This window comes from Protopterus annectens, chromosome 4.part1 (genome assembly GCF_019279795.1).
Source record: "Protopterus annectens isolate FY-2018-M chromosome 4.part1, PAN1.0, whole genome shotgun sequence".
Taxonomy (NCBI): Eukaryota; Metazoa; Chordata; order Ceratodontiformes; family Protopteridae; genus Protopterus; species Protopterus annectens.
Window position 1 is genome coordinate 206,235,550 of NC_056734.1, and position 23,251 is coordinate 206,258,800.

Genomic DNA, 23,251 nt, shown 5'->3' on the forward strand with positions numbered 1-23,251 from the left:
CTCAGTATTGAGCATTTTCATTTCCATTGGCCAGTTTGTTTGAAAATTGCTTAACTTAACATTTTAAAAAAGAATTCTCACAGTTGCTACATAAGCCCTGCATTTGCATGAGTTTGTTCCTGTTTTAACACAGCTCCACAGAGTTTGGCAACCTGCCACAGCTCTACTATCTTCATCTGAACAATCCAAAGCATCTGTTTGCATGTAGTGCTTCTTCACGCAGCACTGTGCAGTGGAAGTAACCATTGGCGGTTATAGATGCAAAAGCTTAAGTAGATTTATTTTCCCTTAGAAAATAGGGTTACTGTACATCAGTACCCTGACTGGAGAATGGACGTTCTCCAGCAGGGTATTAATGTACAAGTAATGCTCAGTAAAAACTGAGTCCACCACTTCAAGGGACCTTATCAAGCCACTGTGGAGCTCAGACTAAGAAAAACAAAATGGCCGCCATTATTTTACACTCGCAAAGCAGCTCTTCTACTGTTTAGTGAGTGTAAAATGTCAAAAAAGAAGACAGAGTGATAAAAAGGTGAGTGTGTGTGTGTGTGTGTGTGTGTGTGTGTGTGTGTGCGTGTGTGCGTGTGTGCGTGTGTGTGTGTGTGTGTGTGTGTGTGTGTTTATGTGTGTGTGTATGCATGTGAGTGTAAAATAAAAAAATAAAAAAAAAGAAGATAAAGTGTGTGCGAGAGACTGTATGCATGTAAGAGAATAAGAGAGAGAGAGAGATGGAGAGGGAGAGTGATGATTGAGTGTGTGTGTGTGTGTGTGTGTGTGTGTGTGTGTGTGTGTGTGTGTGTGTGTGTGTGTGTGTGTGTGTGTGTGTGTATGTGTGTGTGTGTGTGTGTGCAAGCGTGTTCATGTGTGCATGTGTGCATGTGTGTGTGTGTGTGTGTGTGTGTGTGTGAGTGTGTGTGTGTGTGTGTGTGTGTGTGTGAGAGAGATCTAGAGAGTGAGAGAGAGAGAGAGAGTGATGTGTAAATAAGTGCATGTATGTATGCAGAGGAGACTGCATGTGTGAGAGATGGAGAGAGAGTGAGACTGAATGTGTGTATGAAGGCAGATGGAAACTGTGAGAGATTGAGAAAGAAGGTGGGACCAATCTTGTGTGAGTGAATGTGTGTATGAAAGCAGAGAGACTGTGTGTGTGCATGTGAGAGAGAGAGAGAGAGAGAGAGAAAGTGAAGTGTGAGAGTGAACCAACGATCCCCTGGTAGCATGTGTGATAGAGAGTGAAGACAGAATGATCTCTGCCAGCCCTTAGAGAACCGTCAAAGCACATCTAAACCAACATTTTTGTTCATAGGAGACTCTATAGTAAGTGTGAAGGCTCATAGCCAAGCCAGATAGAACTGTGCAGATAATTCTATAATTTGTAAATATGAATGTTGGATTGCAGACTTGTTTTCTTAATTGAAAGAAAATACTGTGAAATGTTGAAATACAAGCTTGTTTTCTTAAATGAAAGGATATGCTGTGAAATGTTATGCTGTGAAATGTTGAACTTAAAACAATGTAGCAACATTGCCCTCTGCTGTAAAGAAAGCTAAGTCAACCATTTCTTGTCTGTCATTTGAAGCTGAAATTATTTAATTCCTGTCCCTTTGAAGTTATAATTTGGAGTCAATGAGTCTGGAGTGAAGCATCCGGCCTATTGTTTTAACTTAAGGAATAATTACTAGAGTTTATATGTGGAAAGTCTTTTATTAATGTAGTTTCCTGCAGGTGCAAGATAACAAGAATGTAGTATCTGTCAGCCTGGGAACCCCAGGAAAGTGTGAAATGATGCAATGGGAATCAGGACTGAAAATAGCAATTTAAACAGAATCAGAAGACATTAAGCATTTTTGTCTTGACCATCCACCTCACAGCACTGTCTTGCTTATAGGTAAGTTATCTTAGACTTGTGTTTTCTTTTAGAAATAGCTAGGAACTAGAAATATTACACTAAGTGTTTTTCTGTGTTGTCAGAACTGTACTACTGATTTATTTTAAGTATTTCTGTGTGATCTCTGAACTCTTGACTAGCACTGTGTAGTTGAAAGTATTGTCTTGTGGTTTTAATTATTTATTATTACATATTTTAAACCCTTTCAACTGTGGCTGTTTTGTGTAGAGATAAGTTAAGCTCTAAAAGTACATTGCATGTATTAAGGATCCTGTACCAAGTCACTCTAATAAGTCTTGACTGTTTAGTCATACTATCAATTGGATAATAATATTACACAGTAATAATTGGACACCCTTTTAAGGCCCTTTGAGTAGCTCATAGTTATTAGTGGGTGGTGGCAAGTGGTACTACCATATAGTCTGGGTAAAAGGGGTTACAGCTGGAGAACCTGTCCCAGCCTTCCCGAGGAGTATCTGTGTGGTTGTATAAACTCTTCTCAAAGTATGTGAGTGTGTGTGTGTGTGTGTGTGTGTGTGTGTGTGTGTGTGTGTGTGTGAGTGTGTGTGTGTGTGTGTGTGTGTGTGTGTGTGTGTGTGTGTGTGTGTGTGTGTGTGTGTGTGTGTGTGTGTATGTGTGTGTGTGTCAGCTACTTGGGCAGGAACATAAAGCACTGGTTGAACAGAGAGGGTGCTAGAGGTTTTAGCGTGCCCACTAGGCTGACATCTGGACCCTGTAGCTGTGCCAGTGGGGAGTCCTTTTGGGGAACTGGAGAGCAAGGGAGTGACCAGCCCTGAACTGACTGTGATCTCTGTGTGCTCTTAAGGGAAATTGCACTTTACTGTGTGTATTTGTTATCCTTTCCTCATATATGAGATGCCCTCTCTGGTGTTAGTGGTGAGGATTGAGGCTCCTTGAGTGCTGGGCCAGGGCACAGGTGTTTCATTTGTGTTTGGCAGCAATGGGATATCCACATCACATATTAATTAGCTGGAAAATACTAATTGGCTTGTAGTGTTGTGGACAGAGTGACCCCTGTAGCTTGTGTACAGTGAGTTTTGAAGGTGTTTTTGTACGCTAAAACAGCCATGCAGTGAATACACAGAGTTCAGATCACAATTGTGTTATTTCTTTTGTTAGCTTAGTTAGTCAGGGTGAGCAGGCAGTATGTCAGCAGAGGAGTATGGAAAGCTGACAAGGAGCCAGCTAGTGGAGATGTGCCAGCCTCGGGGAATGTTGCATGGAAACCTGACTAAGGCAGACCTAATTGCAGTCTTGGTTACAGCTGCATCAAAAAACAGCAACCAGGGGGACAATCAGACTGGCAGTGGAGAAATAATACCCTTGGAGAATGGACAGTTTAACATTTCTGCAGTGTATTTAAAAATTCAGCTGCAGCTAAAGAGACTTGAGTTGGAGGCCAGCCGTGTGGAATTAGAAGCAGCTAAGAGACTGAGGTGTCTAGAGAGTGAGGAGAATGAGAAGCTGATATGCCTAGAAGCAAAGGAAAAAGAGAGGCAGAGGCAGCATGTGAAGGAGATGCTGACTCTTCGACAGAGTCATGGATGTAATGTGGAAGGGAGTAACTGGACCCCAGAAGCACAAAAGGTCAGTAAATTTCTTCCGCAGTATAAAGAGGAGGATAATTTTGATAGTTTGATTCATATGTTTGAGAGGGTATGTAAACAGTATGAAGTTGACCAAGGGCTCTTGGCATGGTTCCTGACTCCCTTACTCCATGGCAAAGCTGTAACTGTATTACACAGTAAAACCAAGACTCACTCCTCCAAAAACAGGAGACCGGTCTGGTGGACCCCGGCCATAAATACGCTATACAACAGAAGGAGGAAGCTACTACATGAGAGAGCAAAATTCCAAAAAGGGAAGGCATCTCTGATCAGTATTAGCAAGAAACTTCGATCCCTCATAAAATCATCAAAGGCCAGTTTCGAAAGAAAAATTGCCCTAGACATTAAAGATAATCACAAGGCCTTCTTTAGTTATGTCAGAAACATGGGCGGAAACACCCAGATATGCTCTGAATTTTTGCATAATGATACAAAATATACCGAACCTACAGACATAGCCAACATCCTGGCAGACAGATTCAGCGCAAACTTCTCCACCCTCCCCCCCCAAAGGAGCAAACGCCTATCCCAACTGAATGTAACCTCCCTGACATCACAGATGCACAAGTGAAAGCTGCCCTCTCCAAAGCAAAAAACACAGCATCTATGAGACTGGACGGTGTCCCAGGCTGTGTTTTACATGAGCTCCAAGAAGAACTGAACCCTCACATTAAGTCCCTGTTCAGACTTAGCCTTTCTACAGGATATGTACCCAAAGAATGGCATACAGCTACAGTGGTCCCACTCCACAAAGGTGGTGCCACAACGGACCTTGGAAACTATTGCCCCATAAGCCTGACTAGTCTGGTCTGTAAAGCTATGGAGCGTATTATCATGGAACTCATAAACAAAGACATTGGAAGCCTCCAGACACTGGACCCTACCCAATTTGGCTTTGTTAAGGGCAGATCTTGCCTCTTAAACCTAGTTGATTTCTTTGAAACAGTTACCAAAGCCATAGATGAGGGCAAGGTAGTCCACACAGCCTACCTGGACCTGCAAAGCCTTCGACACAATACCCCACTCGGGCATCATAAATAAGCTTACCAGCTTAAATATCAACCCCAATATCACAAGATGGGTTGCAAACTGGCTCAGAGATAGAACCCATATGGTCAGAATCACAGGTGCCATGTCCGAATCCAAACCAGTTACAAGTGGCATCCCACAGGGCTCAGTTCTGGGATCTCTCTTGTTCGGTATATACTTCTCTGAGGTTCAGGCTAACACGGTGGGATTATGGCTGACAAAGTTCGCAGATGACTGCAAACTGGGGGCCATAATCAAATCTCCAGCTAACACAAGCATCCTCCAAAAGGGTCTCACAGAGACGGATGCTTGGTGTCAGAGCCACGGCCTCAAGCTAAATGCTAAAAAGTGCATAGTCATCCCCTTTGGGAAAAACAAGGTGCCCACAAATTACCACATAGGTGGTAATCCATTAAGCACGGAAGAAGTAATTAGAGATTTGGGGACCAACGTAGATAGTAATGTCTCCTTTGATAATCACGTTGCCAAAGTGGTTAGAAAGAACTTCTATACAGCCCACCTTATCACGAAAGGGTTCGCATCTAGATCAAGAGAGGTCATTGTGCCCCTCTACTCATCACTCATCAGGACCATAATTGAATACAATGCATCTTTTGGGATGTACCTTACCCGACACCTGCAGCAACTGGAGAGACCCCAAAAGTACCTCACCAAGAGGATCATGGGCTACAAACAGATGTCCTATGCAGCTCGACTAAAGAAACTCCAGCTCTACTCAGTTGCTTACCGCCTACTCAGAGGCAACCTATGCCTTACGTACAAAGCCATGTCAAACCCAGAATTAATGGACGTGCTCCACCTCAAAAAATCCAAGTCCCTTAGAACTACACACTCCAGGGACCTAAACCTCAGCACAAAAATAAATAGGACATGCTGGAGGGACAGATTCATTTCCCAGAGGCTCCCCTCTCTCTGGAATAGAATCCCAATTCATGTTAGACATAGCCCCTCGCTGACCCTCTTCAAGCGAAATTTGGACGCGTAGATGGGAAATCGCAAATTCACCCTGGGATCTCTTCTGTGTCCCTGCTAGACAGAGGCACAGTAAACTAATCTTAAAAGGGTACCTTCTGTGACCTACTTTACAGAGGCACAGTAGGCTAATCTAATAGAGAGGCGGAAGCCAAATACACTCTGGCTAGGCTTATAAATGCCCTAGGGCAGATAGCCTAGTATCTACCTATGAACCTATGAACCTACCTATTATCTAACATGTCTGATGTTGCACATTTTGATTATACTGCTATAAAAAATTCTCTATTACAGTTTTTTAAGCTAACACCTGAAATGTATAGGAAAAAGTTTTATGAGCATAGATGCAAGGCAGATGAAAATGTGTGAATATGTTGCTAAACTGAGCACATATTTCCATAGGTGGATGAGTGGATGTCAGGTCACCACTTTTGAAGGGCTGGCAGACCTTTTGGTGAGTGATCAAGCCCTTAGCACTTTGCATGAGGACATAGCTGATAGACAATGTGCTACTTTAGATGAGTTGGGGAAAAAGGAGACCTATACCTGGCAGGCATGGCAGCCCTGCACAGGACGGGGACCCCAGTACTGCTCATGGATCTAAATGAACCCATGGTGGGCAGCACAGACTGCCACAACAGAATTTGCCAGTAGCAGGGGAAGCCACTAGTCTGGGTATATGTCCAGGAGCTAGGGTTAAATGTTTTGAATGCAACCAGTGGGGCTATGTGGCATACAGCTGTCCATGGTGGCAAGGTGGGGAACCAAAGGTGAGGGTGCCAGTAGGTGGGAAAGACAAAATGCCAATAGTAGGTTGTCTTGAGACAACAGGGGTACCAAACTACCATCCTGCAGATGTCCTGATAGGGAAGGATTTGGATGAGTCAGTACCATGTGCTTATGCAGTTACATGCAGTCAGACTTGGAGACAAGCATGTGGGTTTGTTAGCCTGGTGGAGACCCAGACAGACTGCATATCTGCATCCAGGACTGGTGAGGTGGTTATTTCAGGGAGGGAGCTATGCTGTAAGCAGTGAGACTGAAAGTGAGCCATAGCTGCTTGTGGGTACTGATGTTCCCTTGGACAGAGTGACTGCAAAGGTAGAGGTGAGTAGTAATACCCAGGATGACAGTGAGGCACCAGTGTCAGAGGATGCCAGACGTCTTGTGGAAGGGGAGCGGGAAAGGGTTACAAGGAAGAGTTGAGACAGGCTCAGCTCTCAGACCCTACACTGCAAGGCCTGAGGCAGGTAGCTAGGGAGGCACCTGATCCTCAAGGAAAGGGGGAATCTGTATACTGGGACAAAGGGCTACTATACACAGAATGGACCCCTGAGGGAGGGATAGAAGGTGAGGGAGTACAGCAGTTGGTAGTGCCTAGAGCCTACCATCTGGCACTTCTGGCCATAGCCCATGATATTCCCTTTGCAGGTCATATGGGCATAAAATGTACAACGAGTCATATTATGCAGAACTTCTATTGGCCTGGAATTTCCAGAGATGTAACAGGGTACTGCAGGACCTGTGAGCAGTGCCAAAAGGTAGGTAAGGCAGGAGACAAGGTGAGCGCTCCTTTGATGCCTTTGCCTGTGATTGAGGATCCATTTCAGGGGGTAGATATGGATATTGTGGTTCGTCTGAGTACCCCAAGTTCCACAGGGAAAAATAATATCCTAGTGATAGTGGATTATGCTACACAATACCCTGAGGCAGTGGCTTTGTCCTCCATTGAGGCAGAGAATGTGGCAAATGCTTTGTTAGAGATTTTCAGTAGGGTAGGTTTCCCCAAAAGAAATACTGACTGACAGAGGTGCCAGTTTCATGTCAGACCTGCTGGATTGTCTGTGGAAGTCCTGTCGGGTAAAGCGCATGAAGACCGCCCCCCTACCATCCCCAGACTAATGGTCTTGTTGAGAGGTTAAACTCTACAATCAAGTCCATGCTACGGGCATTTGCAGATCAGTTTAAGAGGGAGTGGGACAAATATTTGCCCCATCTGTTGTTTTCTTAAAGAGAGGTTCCCCAGGAATCCACAGGTTTTTCACCCTTTGAGTTGCTGTATGGGCATAGGGTGAGGAGACCTCTTGATTTAATTCAAGACGAGTGGGAAGGTGAGTGACAGACTCACAAGGAGTCTGTTGTGGCATACATTCTAAACCTCAGGACAAGGCTCAGGGAACTCATGGGCTTGGCCCAGGAGAACCTGGCAGAAGCCCAACAGCAGAAAAAGATGTGGTATGACAGGAATGCTCGAGCTAGACAGTATGTTGTGGGGTAGCAGGTAATGGTTCTCATTCTTGTCAGACAGAACAAGCTGCAAGCAGCTTGGTAGGGACCCTACAAGGTGGTAGGAAAGGTAAGTGATGCTAATTACATGGTGGAACTGCTAGGCAGAAGGCAGAGGCACAAACTGTACCATGTTAACATGATAAAACCTTACCATGATAGGGAGGCCCTTGTGCTGAGCATTTGCAGTGGATTGCAGGAGGAGTCTGAGGGAGATCTGGGGACTGATCTCAGTGAGGCTCGGGCTGACACCTCGGTGGAAGGGGTAGCAATGTCCCTGCAGCTATCTCCTACTCAGGTTTGAGAAATCCGAGCCGTGTTGCAGGAATTTGGGGACATGTTCACTGGGAAACCAGGGTGCACCCTGGATACAGGACCCCAAAGGCCTATTAGGCAGGCCCCTTATAGAGTGCCTGAGAGAGTCAAACAGACTCTGAGGGAGGAGGTACAGGAGATGTTGGAACTAGGGGTGACTCAAGAGTCCAACAGTCCCTGGGCCTCCCCAGTGGTGCTAATGCCAAAGAATGATGGCAGCACCAGGATCTGTGTGGACTACAGGATATTACATAGTCACACAGAGTCGGATGCTTACCCAATGCCTAGGACAGATGAGACCCTAGTGCAACTGGGTGGGGCTAAGTATTTTACAACCACTGATCTTACCAAGGGTTACTGGCAGGTGCCCTTGACTCCCAGTGCTAGGGAGAAGTCAGCCTTTGTAACTACATTTGGCTTGTATGAGTTCACAAAGATGCCCTTTGGGTTGAAGAATGCCCCAGCAACTTTCCAGAAGCTGGTAGATCATATCCTAGTAGGAGCAGGAGGTTTTCCCTTGCCTACCTAGATGATATTGTCATCTACAGCCATTCCTGGCCAGAGCACCTTCAGCATGTCAGGGTGGTGCTGGGCAGACTACAGAGGGCAGGGTTGACCATTAAGCTGAGCAAATGTCAGGTGGGTATTGCAGAGGTCTCCTACCTAGAACATAGAGTGGGAAGTGGTAAGATAAGGCCAGATCCTGCCAAAGTGGAAGCCATTATGGCATGGCCTGCACCTGTTACTAAAAAGCAGGTGAGGGCATTTTTAGGGACACCAGGGTACTACAGAATGTTCATCCACAGTTAGAGTACCATAGCTGCTCCCCTCACAGACCAGACAAGGAAGAACAGGCCAGATAAGGTTGTGTGGACCACAGCATGTGAACAGGCATTCCAGAAGCTTAAAGAAGCCCCCCTGTGTTAGCCAGTCCAGATCACAGCAAAGAATTTGTTGTGCAGGTGGATGCTTCAAACCATAGGGTGGGGGCTGTACTTAGCCAGATTTCTTCAGAGGGGGAAGAGCACCCAGTGGTTTATTTCAGTCATAGTCTCCAAGCCATGGAGGAATGCTATGCAGCTGTATAAAAGGAATGTCTAGCCATAGTGTGGGCATTGCAGAAACTTCAGCCTTATCTGTATGGAAAGAAATTCACTGTTATGACACATCACAATGTCCTAACATGGTTAAACAGAGCCAGCCAGCAAAATGCCAAGTTGCTAAGATGGAGCCTAGGGTTGCAAGCATATGATATGTCAGTGCAGCACTGTAGTGGGAGTAGCAATGCCAATGCAAATGGGCTCTCAAGACAGGGAATGGGGTAGGTATACTCAGAGACACCTGACCCTCTCAAGCAGTGTTTCTCAAGGGTTACTTGAAAAACTAGCTTGAGTTCTCCAGAGGGGGGAGAAATTTGAAGGCTGTCAGTCTAGCCAGATATAATTATGCAGATAATTCTATCATTTGTAAATATGAATGTTGAATCACAGACTTGTTTTCTTAATTGAAAGAAAATACTGTGAAATGTTAAAATGCAAGCTTGTTTTCTTAAATGAAATGATATGCAGTGAAATGTTGAACTTAAAGCAATGTAGCAACATTGCCCTCTGCTGTAAAGAAAACTAAGTCAAGCATTTCTTGTCTGTCCTTTGAAAATGAAATTATTTCATGCCTATCCCTTTGAAGTTAGAATTTGGAGTCGATGAGTCTGGAGTGAAGCATCCTACCTATTGTTTTAACTTCAGGAATAATTGCTAGAGTTTACATGGGGAATGTCTTTTATTGATGTAGTTTCCTGCAGGTGCAAGATAACAAGAATGTAGTATCTGTCAGCCTGGGAACCCCAGGAAAGTATGAATTGATGTAATGGGAATCAGGACTGAAAATAGCAATTTAAACAGAGAGAATCAGAAGACATTAAGCATTTCTATCTTGACCATCCAACTCACAGCACTGTATTGCTCATATGTTAGTTATCTTAGACTGTTTTCTTTTAGAAATAGCTAGTAACTAGAAAGATTAGACTAAGTGTTTTTCTGTGATGTCAGAACTGTACTACTGTTTTATTTTAAGTATTTCTGTGTGATCTCTGAACTCTTGACTAGCACGGAGTAATTGAACGTATTGTCTTGTGGTTTTAATTATTTATTATTAAATATTTTAAAACCTTTCAACTGTGGTTGTTTTGTGTAGAGAAAAGTTAAGCTCTAAGAGTACATTACATGTATACAAGGAACCTGTACCAAGTCACTCTAATAAGCCTTGACTGTTTAGTTATACTACCAATTGGATAATAATATTGCACAGTAATAATTGGACACCATTTTAAGGGCCTTTGAGTAGCTGATAAGTATTAGTGGATGGTGGCAAGTTGTACTACTGTATATTCTGGGTATAAGGGGGCACAGCTGGAGAACCTGTGCCAGCCTTCCCCAGGAGTGTCTGTGTGGTTGTATAAACTCTTCTCAAAGTGTGTGAGTTGTGTGTGTGTGTATGTGTGTGTGTGTGTGTGTGTGTGTGTGTGTGTTTGTGTGTGTGTGTGTGTGTGTGTGTGTGTGTGTGTGTGTGTGTGTGTGTGTGTGTGTGTGTGTGTGTGTGAGAGAGCTACTTGGGTATGGACATGAAGCACTGGTTGGACAGAGAGGGTGCTAGCGGTTTTAGCTTGCTCACTAGGCTGAGATCTGGACCCTATAGCTGTGCCAGTGGGGTGTCTTATTGGGGATCTGCAGAGCAAGGGAGCAACCAGCCTTGGATTGACTGTGATCTCTGTGTGCTCTTAAGTGAAATTGCACTTTACTGTGTGTATTTGTTATCCTTTCCTCATATGTGAGGTGTTTGTGGTGAGGATTGAGGCTCCTTGATTGCTGGGCCAGGGCACAGGCATCACAGTGAGACACACAGATGTCCCACTCACCCTGGACAAGGAGAAGGTTACGGTCAGCTGTCTGTCTGGTGCCAGGATCCGCTAGATCACAAACACACTCAAGTCTCTCCACAACAAGTACCGTAAGGAGTCCATCACAGTTCATGTTGGTGTGAATGACTTGAGATGTACCTCATTGGACTATATGAGAGAGACAGACAAGCTCTCTGAATATGTGCCTCAGGCAGGTATTTCCCTAGCCTTGAGCAGCATACTACCTTCAACTAAGATGATACCACAATATAAACAAAAAATGATTGACTTCAACAACTGGCTTAGTTCTTGCTGTCATTCTAAAGGGATCCAGCATCTGCCAGTCTGGGATGACCACACTGTTTTGCCAGAGATGGTCTTCATCTGTCACCTCTGTGATTTTTGTTTCTGGCTAAGGCTCTTGCCTCTCCCATAGTGCGTTTTTTAGGCAATGTTAAAACAATAAAATTCCTGACATAAAAATATCTTCCAAAAGCAACCTCAATGTTATGCTGCTAAACGCTAGGAGTCTAAACCTAAAACTGCACTCACTGGACGCAGTCCTCACTTTAGAATATGCTGACCTCTGTGTAGTCACAAAGACTTGGTATAATGCTGCAGAAATCACCCCAGCCATATGGGGTTATAATGCCTTCTGCACATTCAGACTACAAGCTGAGAGTGAGAGAAGTAAAGGAGGTGACATATCAATATTCATCAATGATAAATGCACCTATAGATTGGTTAAACAACACAATTCCTTTGAACTAATCCAGGTCCAACTGACTGTAGGTATGACTTCTCTCCAAGTTGTTGCCAGTTATAGGACCCTCTCCATGAACCATGGTACTCACATTGCATATTTGGATCTATTTGAATCGCTCAAGATACAACCAAACACCCTGCTTTTAAGTGACTTTAACTACTCATCCATAGATTGGTTAAATTATAAGTGTACTTACACACTTGCCAAATGCTCTTGGACTTCATCAACTCAAATGCCCTGGACCACTTGGTTGACACCTCCACAAGGGGCCCAAACATTCTGGATCTGGTGCTCACTAACATATGTGATTATTGCACCATCCCTTGTGTGCAGCCCTCCCTAGTGAGGTCTGATCATAAATCAGTCTCATTAGAAGTAAAAATAACATCTGACCCCCCCCTTTAGTAGCAACCACACTAAAAAAAACTTTTTCAAAGCCAATTACAATCTAATACATGATGGCATTAATAGCTTCATATCCCCTGCCCTCACTGATGGCATTGACACCTATGCTGTGATTTACAACAATGCCTTGTATTAGCATCTATAGAAATGTACTTACTCAGCCATACCTGATCAGATCAAAACAAGATTCTCAAGAAAGAACAAGCCTGTCTGGTGGACATCCACCATTCACAGGCTATACAATAAGAGAAAGAAATTGCTGTCCAAGAGCAGGAAGGAATTTTCTCTGAACCAGAAGCATTCCTTCCTCAGCATAAACAAGCAAATGTGACACCTCATAAGGCATTCTAAAACTATCTATGAATCTAAATTAGCCTCCTTCACTAAGGATGACCGTAAGGCTTTCTTTAGCTATGTCAGAAACCTTGAAGGAATAATACAGATCTGTGCAGAACTGGTTGTTAATGGGAACACATATACTGAACACACAGAAATAGCCAACCTGCTAGCTGTCAGGGTCAGTGAAAACTACTCATCCCCGTCACCACCACATATCCCCCAAAGCATCCCAACCACTTGTTTTTTACCTAGTATCTCCAAGGAGCATGTCGTAAACACTCTCTCCAAAGGCAAAACACACTGCCTCTATGGGACCTAATAATATCCCTGGCTGCATTCTAAATGTATTAAAACAGGAACAAGCTGCACCACTGGGTACTCATTTGACCACAGTGTAAGCACTGGTTTTATACCAACTGAATGGAATACAGCAACGGCCATCCCATTACATAAAGGAGGCACCTCTACAGACCCTGGGAACTGCAGATCCATAAGCCTGACCAGCCTATTCTGCAAGACTATGTAAAGAATAATAATGGACCTTAACAAAGATAGAAGAGACTTCTGACAAACCAAGTCTGGATTTGTTAAATGGAGATCCTGCCTCTTGAACTTGGTGGACTTCTATGAGACAGTCACCAAATCCCTGGACAAAGGCAAATCCATGCATATGGCCTACCTCGAGTTGACCAAGGCCTTTGACAGTATTCATCATTGATAAACTCACCCAGCTGGAGATCAACCCATATATTGCCAGGTGGGTTGCAAAGTGGCTCACAGATAGAATGCACACAGTTAAAATAGGTGACTCTACCTCCACTAGCAGACCCGTAACCAGTGGTGTTCCACAGGGATCTGTGCTGGGGCCCCTACTGTTTGGAATCTACTTTTGTGATGTACAGGCTAAAACAAAAGGCCTATGGCTGATGAATGCAAACTGGGTGCAGTCATTGAGTCTCTAAACAATGCTAACATCCCACAAGAGGAATTTACAGAGACAAATCCCTGGTGCTAAAGTCATGGGCTAAAACTCAATGCAAAAAATGCACTATCATCCTCTTTGACAAGGGCGATGCCCCTGCAGATTACCAAATTAATAACAACACCCTAAGCATGCAACCAGTGGTGAGAGATTTTGGGCACACAGGTTTACAGCAACCTTTACTTTGACCACCACATCTCCACAGTGGTAAGGAAGGCTTTCTATGTCTCCCACCTCATAAGTAAGAGCATTGCATCTGGAACAAAAGAGGTTATAACCCCCTCTGTACTCCGCACTCATCAGGCCAATAATAGAGTACAATGCTACCTTTGGTATGTACCTTACCAGGCACCTGCAGCAAATAGAAAGACCTCAAAGGTTTCTTACAAAGAAAATTCAGGGTCTTCAGCATGTCATATGTTGACAGACTGAAATCACTGTCACTATACTCTGTAACTTACAGACTACTCAGAGGTGACCGCTGCTTTGCATATAAAGCAATCTCAGATCCTGTTGTAATAGAAATGCTGCACATTTGTAAATCAAATGGTATAAGATACACTTGCTCTAGGGAACTCAACCTAGCGTGTGACATCAACAAGACTTGCTGAAGAGATAGATATGTCTCACAGAGGTTACTTCTCCTGTGAAACAAATTCCAATTCAGGTGAAGCACAGCCCCTCACTGACCCTATTTTATGTTTAATTTGGATTATTAGAAAGGAAACCACAAATTCACCCTGGGATTTTCACCTGTGTCCCACTTGGGCAGGGACAGTAGTTGCTGTCTTTGTTCCACTTAATACCTTGATATTCTTGGGAGCAGGGGTTGTACTATCTAGGCTTATGGCCATTAGCCTAGAAATCTCCTACGATCCTGTGATCCTATGATATAGCATGAGGAATTATTCTATAATCCATTAATTCAGTCATTCTTCAATTAATTTACTTCCAGGATACTTGGTAAGTTGAAATCTATCCTGGAACCAGACACCAGTCTATTTCAGAGCACACACACACACACACACACACACACACACACACACACACACACACACACACACACATACACATGCACACAGTGGCTCATAACTTGTATTGTATTAGAAAACATGATCTAAAATATAATAATCCAGATGATCATTGGGTTTTGATTTCAAAGAAATTTGATATATAATGTTGTTCTTCACTTTATTAAATACTGCTGGCAACAGACCCATTTTATTTTCTTGTCTGATGATAACAGCTCATGTTTTTTTATCAATTATTATTATTATTAGACTATATCAAAACGGAAAAGTACCATAATGAGAATGTGTACTATTTACTGCTATGTCTATGGGGTTACACATGATTAGTTTAAACATAATTATCGGCATAACTGGAGTCACTTATCCTTCCTCCATCTAATGTGTTCTACTCATATTTCCTTTCCTTCTACATGTCTGTTACATTTCAGTAAAAAAATGGACTTTATTAAAAATGTAAGATGAGAAGCCACAGGCATACAAAAATAACATTATATATCAGGTAGCTTTACATTGCATGGTAACAATTAAGCAGAGGTACAACCTACTGATAATATATTTCTGTACTTACTGACTGAAGGACCTTCAGGCAATCACCAATAGATAATGCATATCACTGTATCAGCTACTGTCTGCATCTTTATAAGTTTATATTTTCAAAAAAGGAAAGAAGCGTTTTTCTGCATTGAAAATGTAGCCAAAGAGTATACTGATAAAACACACACACAAACTCACTGACACACACACACACACACACACACACACACACACACACACACACACACACACACACACACACACACACACACACCACACAAAATATGGTTGTATGGAAATATAAAAACACATACTTAGGCATAATTAGCAAGGACAGCTTTTGTGTCAAGCGTATGAAACAGTATTTGTATTCTTGATTGCTAATGTCATTAGAAAGCTGCACCACTTAAATAGCTTATATTTGAAGAGTTAACCAGTGAGTAAAGTTATCTTGTTTCAGTAATATTGTGCGTGGAGCTGTTACTTTTAAAATCAATGTGCATGCCTGGGATTAGGCGATTCATAGATGAATGTACACTAACACAGTTTTAGAGAGTTTTTTTTCTGTTATTAACGCAAAATCAAATTACTAAAAACAAAAGAGGTAACATCAAAACCATAAACAACAGCTGTTTTGACATGACTAAAAGCTACACGAACAGGTAAACCTATACCATTGTACATGATAGGTCTGGGCTCTATCATACTTATTTAATAATTTAGTCCTGTAAATGCAGTCATGTTCACTTAAATTCTTCTTCATTTCAATTATGCATTCAAGTTGAGGTGAGGTGAGATATATGAATAACTTGTATAAATTACAAGGAGATCTGCACTTTATATGTGCCGCTATTTAAAAATTACAGACAACATAACATTCTCTTTGCTGGATTTCACAGCACAGGCGTATGCCAGTGTTCATAGGTTCAGAGGTAGGTACTGGGCTATCGGCCCTGGGGCCTATACAAGCCCAGCCAAAAAGGTACCCTGGCTTTTGCCACCCAAGAAAATTATTTTCCTGTGCCACTGTCCAGCAGAGCTACAGAGGTGATCCCTGGGGTGAATTTCCTATTTCCCATCCAGTCATCAAGATTTTTCTTGAAGAGTGCTAATGAGGAGCTTTGTTCGATATAGATAGGTAGTTTATTCCAGAGTATAGGAAGTCTCTGGGACAGGAATCTATCCCTCTGGCATGTTCTGCTTATTGTGGTGACAAGGTTTAGGTCCCTAGAGTGTGTAGCTCGGAGGGATTGGGATTTCTTTTAAGTGGAGCATGTCCAACAGCTCTGGGTTTGACATAGCTTTGTATGTTAGGAGAGATCACCTCTGAGTAGGCGATATGCGATGGAGTAAAGCTGGAGTTTTTTGAGACGGTCTGCGTAGGTCATCTGTTTTAGGCCAGTAATCCTCATTGTGAGGTATTTCTGCGGCCTTTCCAGTTGTTGTAGATGTCTTGTGAGGTACATACCAAAAGGGGCGTTGTACTCTATAATGGGTCTAATGAGTGATGAGTAGAGGGGAACAATGACCTCTTTTTTTACTGGATGAGAAACCTTTTGTGATGAGGTGTGCCATGTAGAAGGATTTCCTGACTACTGTGGCAATGTGATTATCAAAGGAGAGACTACTGTTCACCTCTGTCCCAAGGTCTCTTGTCACACTTTCGGTGTTAAGTATACTGCCGCCTATGTTGTAGTTCATGGGTACAGAGCTTTTACCAAAGGGGATGACAATGCACCTTTTGGCATTGAGCTTGAGGCCATGGCTTTGACACCAGGCATCTGTCTCAGAGAGGCCCTTTTGTAGGATGTTCACATCGTTAGGAGTTTTGATTATGGTTCCTAGTTTGCAGTCATCTGCGAACTTCATTAGCCAAAGACCTTCTGTGTTAGCCTGTACTTCAGAGAAGTAGATACCAAACAGGAGAGGACACAGGACTGAACCCTGTGGTACTCCACTTGTCACTGGTCTGAAGTCAGATTTGGAGTCTGCTACATTCACAGTGTGGGTTCTGTCACTGAGCCATTTGGCAACCCATCTTGTGACATAGGGATTTATACCTAGTTTAGTGAGTTTGTCTATAATTCCAGAGTGTGGGATGGTGTCGAAAGCCTTGGCAATATCTATATAGGCTGTGTGAATCACCTTACCCTTGTCTATGGCTTTGGTGACTGCTTCAAAGAAGTCTATCAGGTTTAGGAGACATGATATGCCTTTTACAAACCCGAACTTGGTGGGGTCCAGAGTTTGGAGATTACCAATGTCTTTGTTTATAAGTTCCATGATGATACGTTCCATGGCATTGCAGACCAGGCTCATCAGGCTAATGGGGCGGTAGTTCCTGGGGTCCGTGGTGGCTCCCCCCTTGTGGAGTGGGATAACCGTTGCTGTGCGCCATTCAGCAGGCACAAAGCCTGAGGTGAGGCTATGATTGAACATGGTACTTAGGTGGGGTGCCAGTTCGTTCTGTAGTTCATGTAGAACGCAGCCTGGGATGTTGTCTGGTCCCATGGATGCTGTGTTCTTGGATTTGGAGAGTGTGTTTTTTACCTGTGCAGCTGTGATTACAGGAACTTTGCATTCTTCCGGTATAGAAATGAGTTCTTTAGGAGGTGAGAGGGGGGGTAAAGTTAGCACTGAATCTATCTGCCAGGATGTTGGCAATATCAGTTGGTTCTGTATATTTAGTGCCATTGTGCTGTAAACTCAGAGCAGATCTGAGTGTTGCCATTGAGATTTTTGACATAGCTATAGAATGCTTTGTGGTTGTCTTTAGAATCAGTGGAAATTTTTTTTTCATAACTAGCTTTGGAGTATTTTATCAGGGATCTCAGCTTCTTACTGAGGCTGACCAGGGAGCTCCTCCACTCATGGGATTTTACTCTGTTTTGCAACAGTTTCTTCCTTCTGTTGTACAGTTTGTTTATGCCAGGGGACCACCAGATTGGTTTCCTTTTTTTGGAGGATAGCGTCTTGGGTCTGTTTGGGATAGCACGATCCATGCACTGATGTAAGTGCTTATAAAGTGCAATTGTGTACGATTCAGTAGTTGTAACTGTATTGTCCATTTGCATGGGTGTCATGAAGTTCACCACTTCTGTGTTAAGAAGCATGAAGTTGGCTTTGGAGAAATGTTTTACCATGGTTTCCTTAATGGGGGGTGGGGGCAGGATGTGGATATCTAGGGTAATTACCTTATGGTCGGATCGGACCAATGAGGCATTGACTTCAGGTATGGAACACCGGTCACTCATGTTGGTAATGACTAGATCTAGGATATTGTTGCCCCTGGTGGTGGTGTGGATAAGTTGAGCCAGGGCATTGGAGTTTATGAATTCCAGAAAGCGTTGAGTGAAGGAGTTGGTACATGAGTAGTTTTCCCAGTTAATGGTGGGGTAGTTGAAATCACCCAATATTAGGGTGTTTGGTTGAACCCTAATATTTTCCAGTACATCAAGAAAAGAGGAGTGGGAATCCTGGGGCATGGTGGGTGATCTGCAGCAAGCTACAATTTGGATTGCAGTTTTTCCCAGAGTTAGTTGCACTTGGATAACCTTGGCTGCATTATGCTGAGCCACTAGCCTGGAGGTGTGGATATCCTTAATGAATATGGACACACCTCCACCTTTGGTGTTCCGGTACAGGTTACATGGCCGAAAAGTGTGGTATGAGTTATAGCCTGGTAGTGCAGGGGTGCTCTCTGGAGCCTTGAACCAGGTCTCAGTCACTGCACAGATATCGATGTTCTCCATTTTAAGGAGGGCCTCGAGTGAGTGCATTTTGAGATTTAGACTTCTAGCATTGAGCAGCATCACCCTCAGTTTTTGCTTGCCTGTTCCTGTTACAGTGGTGAATTTGTCATTTGAACCTTGCCTAAAAAAGGCATTATAGGGGTGGCAAGAACCTTAGCCAGTATCCGGAATCCCAGGGATGACATGTGCAGAACATCTCTAGCAAAGCATTGTGGTCTGTCGACCATGTCATCCTAGGCAGACAGATACTGGATCCCTTTAGAATGGCACCAGAAGCTTAGCCAATTGTTGAAGTCAATCATTTTGTCCTTGTACTGCGGCATCATTCTGGGTGATGGCAGAATGCTACTCAGGGCAAAAGTCATACCTGCCTGGGCTACAAGATTGGAGAGCTCTTCCATGTCCCTTTTCATGCAGTCCAGGGAGGTACATCTCAGGTCGTTCACACCAACATGGACAATGACAGAGTCATATTTGTACTTGTTGTGGAGTGACCTGAGTGCGTGGGTTATGTGGCGGATCCTGGCACCCGACAGGCAGCTGACAGTAACCTTTTCCTTGTTTAGCCTGGTGAGTGGGACATCAGTGTGCCTGACTATAGAGTCACCTATGACTAGTGTGTTGGGTACGTTGTTTTGCCTTATTGGCTGTAGTTGAGTGGCATGCTGTGTCTGCGGGCTATGTGTCATTTGGGTTGTTTTGAGGGGGTGGAGGTTGCTTGCATTTCTGCTTTGGAGGTCTCTGTTGCTTGAGCAGATTATTATTGAGAGCCTCCGTGAATGTTTTTGTGTTTCTATGTGTGGATTTTGGTGGTGTAGATTTAGTGAGACTATGTGATGAGTGTGGTGTGGTGCAAGTGTTTACCTTCTCCTCTTGACTGTCAAGTTCAGTCTTGATTGGAGAGAGCTTTACCTCCAGTTTGGCTAGATAAGTGCATCTCTCACAGGTTGTAGTGTTGGGTGGTAGGAGGAGAGGGTTGTCTCTGTACATGAGGTAATTTCTACATTGCTCCAAGATGCCCAGATTCATCAGATAGACAGGAGAGAACACTGGGAGCTGACCATTGGACATGCCTGAATAAGAAACTATTTTCCTCTAGATAAGTGATGGAAGTAAGCACCAAAACTGTTTTCCTCTAGGTAATGAGGAAGGTTGAGTGCTGTAGTAATTAGTAGGTTATTTAGTGCTTACAAGTTCTGAACAAGTGCAGATAACGAATAAGCAAATTCAAGTGCTAAAACTAAGAATCTGTATCTGGACTAAACTAGTTACAGGAAAGGGGGGAAACAAGTGCAAATGTGGGCTTTTAAATCAGAAAGTTGAGAGAGATGGAAAAACTGCCCAAACAGCCAATAACTACAATTTCTGGGCCAGAACCACACCTTATGTGGTAAATAGGTTACCTAGTGCTTATCACTCCCACTGATAAGCTAGAAGGCTTCCCTCCAACACAGAAAGCTTGGGAGGGGCTCAGAAGCTTACATACAGTCCTGGATACAGCAAATCTGAATCTGGACTGCACTAGTTACAGGAAAGGTATTATATATATATATATGTATATATATATATATATATATATATATATATATATATATATATATATATATATATATATATATATATATATATATATATATATATATATATATATATATACACATACAGAAAAGTAGCTAAAACAGCAGTCAAAACAATTCAAATGCAATGCAAGCTAGCACACTTGAGTATGTAGCAATGTTAGACCAAACAGTTTAAAAAATATAATTAAATTAAAAATGACTAAAAACAAGTGCAGAAGGAGTTTATTAGGTAGAATGAGGTAAAGAGATGGGACTGGGGGGATTGTCCCAGATCAAATCTACAGTGGGGGCGGGCAACTGCAAAAGCCTCCAAATTTAAACAACAAAACAGGAATAGGGAGGGTGGGTATGGGAAAACCAACACCTTCACCAGAGATCTGAAAAACTATACATTGAAGCAAAAATAACAGTGCACAACTCTGAAGTCAGCCACCAATGATATAAAATTAGTCAAACAACAATTACCAGTACACAACTCTGAAGTGCCAGAAAAATATTCTCATGTACTGTGCAACTCTTAATAACAGACTAAGTCCTGGTAACAAAATATTTGTTCTTAAGCTACTGCAAAGCTTTATCCAAGGGCTCAAATCCAGGCTGTAAAATGATGATGGTTTGCCAGAACAGCCTTCTGCCACAATGCAGCACATCGGACGGCATTCTGTGTTTGTATGATCAGGGTTTTATATAAAGTCCTTTCAAGACCACTGAGGGCATGTCTGAATATGCAGTCAGAGCTATGGCTAACTTTATCTTCTTTGAAGGTGCAAAATATTTCCTTCCTGAAATGGACAATAGTACTTAGAGCATGCATGGCATATTTGCTTCTGTAGACTAAGTCCTGGTAACAAAATATTGATTCTTAAGCTACTGCAAAGCTTTGTCCAAGGGCACAAATCCAGGTTGTAAAATTATGATGGTTTGCCAGAACAGCCTTCTGCCACAATGCAGTACATCGGAAGGCATTCTGTGTGTGTTTGATCATGGTTTTATAACCTTTAGCACTTTTATACAATGTGGCTATAGAATGCAATGACGATGTGTTGACGTGTCTAGAATTAATGGCTGTGGTAATTCAAGCAGAAATCAGGCAATTTTTATCCTTGCAATAATGCAATAGTGCAACACATGACAGCAAGGCATGTAACATATCCCAGTTCTGGGGAGATTTTCATGAAAGCAGTGATTTGTCATAATGAGAATGAGAGCTACATATTACACTGTAAATAATCATGTTTACTTATCAAAGAAGTTGTTATGATGACCATCTGTGGTGCACAAAATAAACCTACACAAACAAGATACTTCTGTCAGAAAATCTGAGTATTACACTGGGATTCCATGTAACCAAATTTCACCTTTATACTGCTTTGACTCTCAGAATGATTAGCTTGTTGCAATAACTGCAACAAAAATTCTAACACATCATAAGCTCTCAGCAAGTATGTTTACACAATGCATCATGATTTCTGGATCTTCCTGGACAATGTTCTGAAACACAACATTTCGCTCCAGACAGGTGGGAGAAACCCATGTAAATACACAAAAACATATAAACATGCACAGAGACAGTAAACAGAACTTTTGACTGAACCCAACATTTTACAGGTAAGAAGCAGAAACTTTAATGACTGAGGTACTATACTGTACAATTAAGGATTTTGTCACACCTAAGAACCGAGAAATTAATAATTAGTTTTGGGATACCAGATGCAACTTGTTGCCATGGTCTCTGAGAATGCTGGCGTTTTTTTGTCCTGATACTTTTGGAACATCACTGAACAAGTGCTACATGGCACATCGTATTATAATCCCAGCCAGAGCTCATGCTTACGCTAGTATAATAGCGCTTGGCTTTGAAATACATATCCTCTAGTCCACTTGAGAGCTCGTTCTGTCAACATGCTTGAGGTTTTACTTCCACATTAAAAACAAAGATGTAAGCACGAAGGCAAAGGATGGGTAGTAGAATCAAAAGAGCTTAGGTGAGAATGAAGAATTGTATGAGGGAAGGGCCGGTGATTCTGTGACCACTGCTATGCATTAGACATGCTATGAAGACCACTTGTTTGCATTAACAAATAGAGGTGATATGATCACTATGGCTCATTCTTAAGTTCTGCTCAAAGTGACGCAACAATAACAAATATCAATAAGAACAGCAAGCCCTGACAGATCTCTTGGCAAAATAAGTGATGGCCACAGACCCTTACTCACTTTTCCCACCCAGAGAATCGTGGTTCAGAAAGTGGCTGGCATTGAAAACACTGGATCAACATCACATAATTACAGTCTTGAACATGAAAAGATGTGCATAAAATAGTATAAAATTGTACTTTACTCAGCAGTATAAATACGATAATACAGTAATCTTTACCTCTTTTTCTGAGTCAGACTGGCAGCTTTGCCAGTCATAGGGGGCTTTGTAACATGTACAGGATCTTCAGCTGCAATCATATTTTCTGGGGAGGGGCTGACTTCTTTTATTTCAGGTTGCCCACATACTTTGTCAACCTAAAAAGACAAAATATGAGATATTAAAATTGTGCAGCTTTTGGGAAATGTAGTGTTAGCCCGTTTAAAACAGAAAAAAACACATCTTTACATCTGAGGCAGTGCACAGAAGGCAAAGTAAGGATATTGTTCAAAGAAAGAAAAAAACAAGTATACATATTTTAGACACACACACGCACACACACACACACACACACACACACGCACACACACACACACACACACACACACACACACACACACACACACACACACACACACGTGCAGTTCATGCTGCCGAATAGTCAGTTTGTTGACAGAATCAACATCTTTG

General features: G+C 42.7%; 1 protein-coding gene across 3 annotated transcripts in view; it reads right to left on the minus strand.

The window, feature by feature from the left end:
* The window catches only part of GPC5 (glypican 5), a 4,047,478-nt gene that overhangs the window by 2,248,810 nt on the left and 1,775,417 nt on the right, over positions 1 to 23,251 (minus strand). For all 3 annotated transcript variants that reach the window (XM_044070105.1, XM_044070104.1, XM_044070106.1), the window contains exon 4: positions 22,802 to 22,938. In XM_044070105.1, coding sequence (XP_043926040.1) covers positions 22,802 to 22,938 — 137 coding nt within the window. The remainder of the gene's footprint in view (positions 1 to 22,801; positions 22,939 to 23,251) is intronic.